The 8,264-nt window shown below is 29.8% G+C and overlaps 1 protein-coding gene across 1 annotated transcript; it reads right to left on the bottom strand.

Annotated features, from left to right (window-relative positions):
* Positions 1 to 5,059: 5,059 nt before the first annotated feature.
* Positions 5,060 to 6,092, bottom strand: LOC145188131 (uncharacterized). Its single transcript, XM_080064698.2, has one exon. It carries the CDS (start codon positions 6,056 to 6,058, stop codon positions 5,075 to 5,077), a length of 984 nt encoding a protein of 327 aa, XP_079920824.2. The 5' UTR covers positions 6,059 to 6,092; the 3' UTR covers positions 5,060 to 5,074.
* Between the last annotated feature and the right edge of the window lie 2,172 nt (positions 6,093 to 8,264).

The raw sequence follows: 8,264 nt of genomic DNA, 5'->3' as shown, positions 1-8,264 counted from the left end.
AATTAATTTAAAAATTGTTAAATCTTCATGTTAAAGATCAATTAAAAGAATATAAAGTCCTTGATTTTTACAGCGTATTTGTCTCAGATAAATGTTTTCGAAGTGAAACCTTAGATTATGCAAATTTGGCTGTTTGAGTTTCGGCCAAAGCACATCTTTTTTTTTCAAAATCTTTCACCAAAAAAATTTATTTGGTGAAAGGTTTTGAAAAAAAAAAATTCCTACAAAACTATAAAATTGTCATTTTTGAAATGCAGTTAGTAGAACAGATCTAATCAAAAAGTATTTTTAATTTGATTTAATTTAATCTAATCAAAAAGTATTTTTCTCTCGAATCTTCATAAAATCCTCTCAGTAATCTATTACGATTCATAATTAGTAATTTTTTTTACCGAAGAAACAGAGTTATTTAAAGAACACATTTACTGACCTTTTAATCAACTTTTTTTAATCAATAAGTAAAATAAAAATCATTCCAAAAGCAATTTTACTGGCCAAATTATTAATTCAGATCACCTTTTTTTTACTTTTTTCCTAGTTTTATTTACCAAATACCTAGTTTTTGTTGTGTAGGAAAGTAAGTAGGCTGGTAAGTAAGTAGGCTTGGTGTTGTAACATTTCTATATTGAAACAGTTACTTTTTTTTTTTACTTTTTTCCTAGTTTTATTTACCAAATACCTAGTTTTTGTTGTGTAGGAAAGTAAGTAGGCTGGTAAGTAAGTAGGCTTGGTGTTGTAACATTTCTATATTGAAACAGTTACTTTTTTTTTTTTTTTTACGAAGAATTATTTTTTATTATCACCTGTTATATTGAAAAACTGGACCAAAAAACATAAAAAGACTACTTTTATCTACTTTCTCAGTTTTGCAGCCAGGCTCTACTCAATGTACAGCAATAACAGCTTCTTATGATTCTTATAGTGAAACAATTTTTTATTGAATCTTCTAACAACTGTCCTCAACAAACAAAATCATCTGTTGCTCCAATCAAAGTTTACAAAAAATTGGCAAACAAAATTGCTGAAAAAATAAATGCTAATTTGCATCTAATTTGTAACATTAACTTTTAATGCTCAGACTGTTTAAAAGAAAGTCCATTTAAAACTTGTTCACTTCTTAAATCTCGCTCATCAAAATCTAAAAAACCATTTGGTGTCAATGTTCGCTCTGTGTAAAGGTTTTGTACTGATATAGATTTATTCATCTCCACTAAATGCGTCACCATACAACAAAATTGTAAAACGGTTCCAAACTAAATTTAAAATATAAAGCCGAAATAAAATAAAGAAACAAGCACGACAGCGTTTGCTAAAAATTACGCAACTTTAATATACTGACAATATTGAGCTAATAAATGATGGCTCAGATGAATTGCTCGAGTAGCTGTTTCAGTTGATGGAACATGACAACGCTATGGAAAAACTTCAAAAATTTGTGTTGCTTTTGTTATTTTTGTACAATTAGATGAGGTCCTTGATGCTATTGTCAAGAATTTAGTATGTCATACATGTATGAAACAAATGTAATGCTAGAGTAGAACATTTGAAATCTATTGGATTACCAAAATATGGCAATCCAATAGATTATAAATGTCTACTTTAGCATTTCTAGAAATATGGCTAATACAGTCAAGAAATGAGATAGTATTTGAATTAAGTTTGCTGCAACTAAAATACTTGAAAAAGCTATAATTAGGCGTCGTAAGCAGTGAGCTCAAATAAAATATAGCTTTGGATTATCTACAGAATCAGAAGATTTATCAATATCAGTTAATAAGAAAAAAAAAATTCAAAAGACCAGCTATTACAATCTTCTTTTCTCCATCTTTTGAATCTAGTGTTTCTGCTTTTACAGCTGGATTAGTTGACCAAGTGTTTGTTGATGAAAATTGAATTTGTTCTCAAAGACCTCCATTTAACATAGTGTTATTTATTATTTTTTGTCATGTTAAAGTTTGTATATGATGTTTATATGTAAAGGTTAAATTTCTTGGTATTTATACATTTAGTTATTTCATCTTTATAAATTGCTAAGATAAGATTTGGTGCAAATTTATTTTAAGTCGGAAGCCCTAGATAAATCCACAAAGTTTTTGATTTAAAAAAAAACAGCTCATGTTACACAGAGTACCTCCATTTGCTAGTTTGACTAAAATACTATTTGCTAAAGATGTGTACCAAAGATATGTGCCAAAGATGGGTACCAAAGATATGTGCCAAAGATGGGTACCAAACAATATTTTTTACAGCAGTTTTGATTAGGCATGCAACAAGGAGTGTTCTGTAAAAATTTTAAATGAATTTTTCGTGGGGAGGGATATTTTTGCAAATTTCTAAAAATATAACACTGTCTTTCTCTGTTTAAGGATTTTTTTGGGGGAGCAACTCTGTGCGAAATATCCTGACTAAAGCCCTTTTTTCTAAAGTTTTTTTAGAAATTCTAAACAATGCATCCACATGGATATTTAGCATAGGGATGTAGGAAGCAAAATTATATATAATATTTCTTAAAAACTGGCTTTTAAGGTTTGGAACGTAAATTTTCAAAAAAATTCCTACATCCCGTTTATAACGGTGTTTGGATTCCCATATAAAATTACCTTGAAGATAGTTTTACCCAAATTTCAATCAAAATTCTGTACCACATTTTCAGCCTTTACTTTGTCAAGCAACCCCCTGGTTTGATTTGACAAAATTTCAGATTTTTTCTTTTAATAAACTTAGTTCAATTGTAAAACATATGGCAGACAATAGAGAAAATGTTGTTATTTTCTGGATTATAGTATAGAACCAACTTGACTACGAATTGTCTGTTACAGGGAAAAAATAAGCATGGTTAGTTAAAAAAAGTATGGTAAGCAATATCTACTCTAGTCTGTGAATTTATTTACTTGGAGTTGTTGGAGTTGTTTTATTTTCAAATAAAAGTAATTCCTTATGTTTAGATCAATAATTTTATACAATACATATTTATAATATACAATACAATTTTATAATATACAAATGATGGAGCAGTGGAATAAAATGAATTTTCATCATTTATCAAAACAAATAATGATTGAAAAATCGGACAATAGTTTAAAAAAGTATGGATGTAACTGTTCTTCGGTGCAATTATGACAGTCTTGGTGATCTGTTTAATGTAAGAAAACCTGATTGCGTATGGTACATCATAAAAGACTAAATCTTATACAAACTTCAAAAAGAGACAAAGAGTTCTGTTTGTTATTCCTTCCGTGTTTGATTTTCTAAAAGCAATTTGCATCGGGATAATAGAATCTTTAAAAAAATCAAACAGAAACCATCTAAAGACTGAACATTCACGCAAGCTCTTTAAAAATGAAAGTTAGCGTGATCATATAAAATCTTTTATCTATCTAAAGGATTTCGGAGTTTTCTTTTTAATATTTCCTAAAATTATTTATTTTACTTTAATCTCAGGCGCGGATCTAAGGGGTGGCTATTGTGGCAATGGCCACATAGTTTAAATTTAACTCCAGCCACATTAGTTTTGGGTTTTTTCGCGTAAGGAATATCCCTAAAAATTTAAATTTGTCTGCCGTAATTTACGGATTTTGGCTATAGAGATTCCTGTTATGGTGGCAACGGTTCTTATTATACTTAACCGACGTTTTATTCAATAAATGCTGTGAAAAAATATTAAATATTTAAGTTCAGCATTTAATCATACAAGAAACTTAATCACTTAAACTTAAACGCAATCGAAATAACTAACTATTATTGAAGATATTCTTAAATCTAATTATAACTGAAGGCTTTAAAAATTATAGGCACTTCTACGTTTGAGTAGGGTACAAAAGGAACTTTCGTTTGACTTTTGGAATAGTAAGCATGAGGAAAAAAACTCAATATAATCATCCATGAAGAGTATTATGAACTGTATCAAAACATTTTACTCCACCAAAGCTTCATTCTTTGCTTGGTGTTTTGTTGGATGTCTGGCCAGGGGATTCAATGATTAGCTAAAGTCGAAAAGTGTTTTTCAACAGGGCAAGCAGGTTTAGTTAATTTAAACGAAAGCGAAAAACGGATTTTCTTTCAGTGTTTGAGATTTTTGTGATGTGAAAGATTGTTTTTCCAATTTACTGACTGAAAGATTGTTTTTCCAATTTACTGACCGGCTATATTAAAGAACAACAAATCTAAAAAAATGTTTCTTTAAGCACAAGACGTTGTTATAAATATAGATTAAAAGGTTAATACAACTTGGAAAATCTATATTTTGTGCAATGCACAACTATGAACAGATCATGGAGACAATCTATCAGCGTCTGCTGAATTTTTTTTTCTTACTTTTTTTTTAAAGAGAAATTCAAATACAAATTTCTTTTTTAAACTTTATTTTTGTATCTACCCTATTTTTATTGGTCAGTCCCCTGCTTAAAGAGAGCTCATTGTTTAAAAAAAATTATTTCTAAAGTAAATTACATTACTATTAATTCGAAGCTTAGAAAGGCCCCATATTTCTTAAACGGTTTATTGGCAAACAAGCTCACCACTTAGCCCTACTTTTTGTCTCTGCATTTTTTGTCTAGATTTTAGAAATATTCTTTAAAATTAAAGAGCTGATACTTTTAAAAGATTTCATTCGACATTGAATATGAAGGTTACTTTCTTCCAGTGTGAACTGTTACAGCTGTTATTAGATTTTCTTTAAAATTAAAGAGCTGATACTTTTAAAAGATTTCATTCGACATTGAATATGAAGGTTACTTTCTACCAGTTACAGCTGTTATTAGATTAAATTTTCTTGGAATCGTTTTCATGATTTTCAATTAAAACCTTTTCCATTGATCAAAGTTTTATTTTCCTTTAATTTACTTTCGTGTTCTACAGTTGGGGTTTCTTTTTTTAAAACATCAAAACATTTAGACATATTATTAATTCAAATCTAAATTATTAAACAAAAAATCCTACAAATATTTCTTACAAACAACAGAAAATAAGATTTAAATGCAACCAAAATAGTTCCCCAATTACAATCAAGAAGCTTTATTGCAGTTCACTGCAACTAACAAAATAATTCAATTACAAGCTAAAAAACAAACAATTGCTATGGAGATCTTTTTTTCAAGAATTTCTCGGAAATGTCCCACAGTTTGTCAGCAGCCTCTTCATCCATAATAAATGGCGCATATCCCAAAATTTCTAGTAGTATTTTCTCCACGCTTGATTCTTCCTTGCCTATTGCACAATTCTCTAAGTAAAGTCCAGATTTCCCTTCCAATTCAGGAGCAGTAGCAGCCCAAACAGAAGTAGAAGCGCCAGCCTCCACTGATTTCATGGTTATTAGTGGTTTACCGATTTCATCTACCCAGCCTCTTTTAACCCAATCTTCTGGAGTCATATAACGCCCCAGGTTGGTTCTTATTGCACCAGGCATGACTGAATTAGACGTAATACCATCGTTTGAAAACCGCTTTGTCAAACCCAAGGAAAACAGACAGTTGCATGTCTTCGATTGGCCATAAGATACAAAGTCGTTATATTCCCTGCCCTTTGTGAAGTTGATGTCATTAAAATCGACTTTCGATAAAGCATGCAAAGTTGAAGATACATTGATTACTCTTGACTTCTTCTTCAACTGTTTCGCTCCCTCCTTCAAAGCAGGCAAAAGACCTACAGTCAAAGCAAAATGGCCCAAATGGTTGACACCAAACTGAGTCTCAAATCCGTCTTTAGTAAACGATTTAGGGCAAGCCATGACCCCAGCATTGTTAACTAAGATATGTAGCGGCCTGTTTTTAGCCAGGTATCTCTGTACAAAGCGGTCCACGTTGTCTAAAGAGTCGAGCTCAAGTTGTTCCACTTCAATATGGTAGTTTCCGGTTGAATGAATGAGCTCATCGGCAACCTTTTGACCTTTTTCGACGTCTCTTGTGCATAGGATGCATCTGGCGCCAGCTTTTGCTAGCGCTCTCACTGTTTCAACACCGATGCCTGAGTTGCCACCAGTGACAATTACTTCATAACCTTTCAAGTCAATGCCTTCAATAACTTCCAGGGCTGGCGTATGCTCTCCGAACTGTTTGGACATTTTAAGTCGATTTTTTATTTGTTGTATTTAAATCTAAATATTGTGGTAAATGTTTAAAATTTATTTCTAAAATATTTGAAATTAAAAAACATTGTAAGATAAAAATAATTTGCAAATTAATAGTTGGACTTAAAAAAAGATCGATTTCAACTGCAAAAGTTGTCCACTTTATTTTCTAAAGATTACCGGTAATTACTTTCACCGGTAGTTACTTTCAGAAACGACACTTACAGTACGCATGCGTGCTAGGTTTTAACTTTTTTTTTTAAATTCTAGATAATGGATCTTTTAGCTAAATTTGCAAAGAATAGAATTTCGACCGATGAAAACTTACTTTTTAACAAATGTAATTTAAGGAACATAAACTGTAATAACATAAAAATAAATTCTTAAATCAAGCTCAGCTCGATGAATAACTTTTTTTACACGGTGAGATTTTTAACTTAGGTAAAAAAAATATTCTTTCAGAAACAAAAGTGAAAATTTTCATTTTAAATTTTGAAAAAATATTTTTTAAAAAGTACTGGATAAAAAAATTTATTGGCACGCATGCGCACCTCAGTCGGTAAATCCTCATTAGTAACCAAGTTACTCGTGAGAGAAAGACATTAGAACAACTTATTATTGTGTCTTATTTTTTATTTTGTATTATGTTTATAAAACCCTTAAATAAAAAATATTTACTAACAAAATTTAACTTAAAACTGGTAATTAAATGAAAAAATATTAAAAAGTCAATAAATTGCAAACAAAGAGATCAAAATAAAATCTCTCTAATTCTTGCACCCCCCCTCCTCCCCTCATCCCAGCTAAACTAAAAGAATACTTTCCTAAAATATAAACCTGGCTAGTTGAAAGGTTTTATGAACTAGAAGATATTGCAATTAAAATTTACCAACATAACACAAAAATAATCTGATGGCTATATAAAAGGATCACTTAGTACTGCGGTAAAAAATTGCCGTTGCCAATCTGCTCTACCGTAACTGTAATCAAACAGCTTTAATAATTAAATAGGAATATTTTTTTAAAGGATTATTTTGATCAGCTAAAAGCTTTGAAAAAACTGTAAAATTTTTTGGTAAAAACAAAAATAAAAAGAATTTCAAAAAGGATCAAATAATCGAATACGACCAAAATTAAAAATTAAACAAGGCAGCCTAAGTTTAATGCGAAAGAATTTTATTTTGCATTTACATTGAACATAATTAATCTATGATTGGAGAATATCAGGAACCTCTTTGTGAAGTATCACGAGGTAGAAAAAAATGTGTCAAAAGGCAATAAAATGTATAGCCTAAACTTAGAAAACGAAAATTTCCAATCTATCATCAAAATGAAGTTTGTTAAGCAAATCATCAGCAAAGCACACGCGATAAATACTATAAACTTATCCATTTTCTTTCTTTTTCCTCTTTTTTTTTAATAAAGTAATAATGATGATTCTTTTTTAATATTCTATAAATAAAATTAGCAAGTATTTATTGTTTTTTTTTAAAAAAAACATTCTTTTGAGTGTGAAACAAGTAAATAAATAGAAAAACCAACAATTTTTTTTTTTAAACTTTTTTGTTTTAAAATCCCGTGATTAATTAGTTTAATTTGGGGTCTTAAACTAAGTATCGTTTTGAATTTCCGTGAGACAAATTGTATTCTGTTGCTAAAAATGATTGGGAAATCAAAACAGTTGAAATTAATAGTATTCATTATCAGTTATCATTTTCATAAGAAAATCAAAACAATAAAAAAAAAATGTTAAAAAATAGCAGAAACCGCTGATGCGTTAAATATAAAAAATCCAAAAAAGTTTACGACGTAAAAAAATATAGAAAAAGCTTGTCTAAAAAGATTCAAATTTGTCTAAAAAAAATCAAATTTTTAAAAAAATCTCACGTTGAAAAGAGCCAACCAAGTTCCAAGTTTTTTTGACACAGTGATAACAAATGAGCCCAAAATCCTTCTTAATAAATTGAAAGCTGCTAAAGTAAGCGAAATTAAATAGCAAGTAGATGTCGTAAGACGTATTTCTGGTGGTAGACCACATCTTCTTAGCGAAGGAGTATTGCGTAAAAAAGACCCATCGACTAAAAATAGATAAATCATTAGCAAACTGTATTTACAAGACCACACGTTGGACTTTTGAATTCTCCTCAGTCCTACTTTTATACACCCACACTTATGCCGTATGTAACTCAAATGACGAAGT

Source organism: Hydra viridissima, unplaced genomic scaffold (assembly GCF_058129835.1).
Source record: "Hydra viridissima isolate aposymbiotic clone 2 unplaced genomic scaffold, HvirCarnegie_v1 scaffold_1, whole genome shotgun sequence".
In the NCBI taxonomy this organism is placed as follows: domain Eukaryota; kingdom Metazoa; phylum Cnidaria; class Hydrozoa; order Anthoathecata; family Hydridae; genus Hydra; species Hydra viridissima.
The sequence above is the reverse complement of the archived record's forward strand: the minus strand, read 5'-3'. Positions and strand labels throughout refer to the sequence as shown.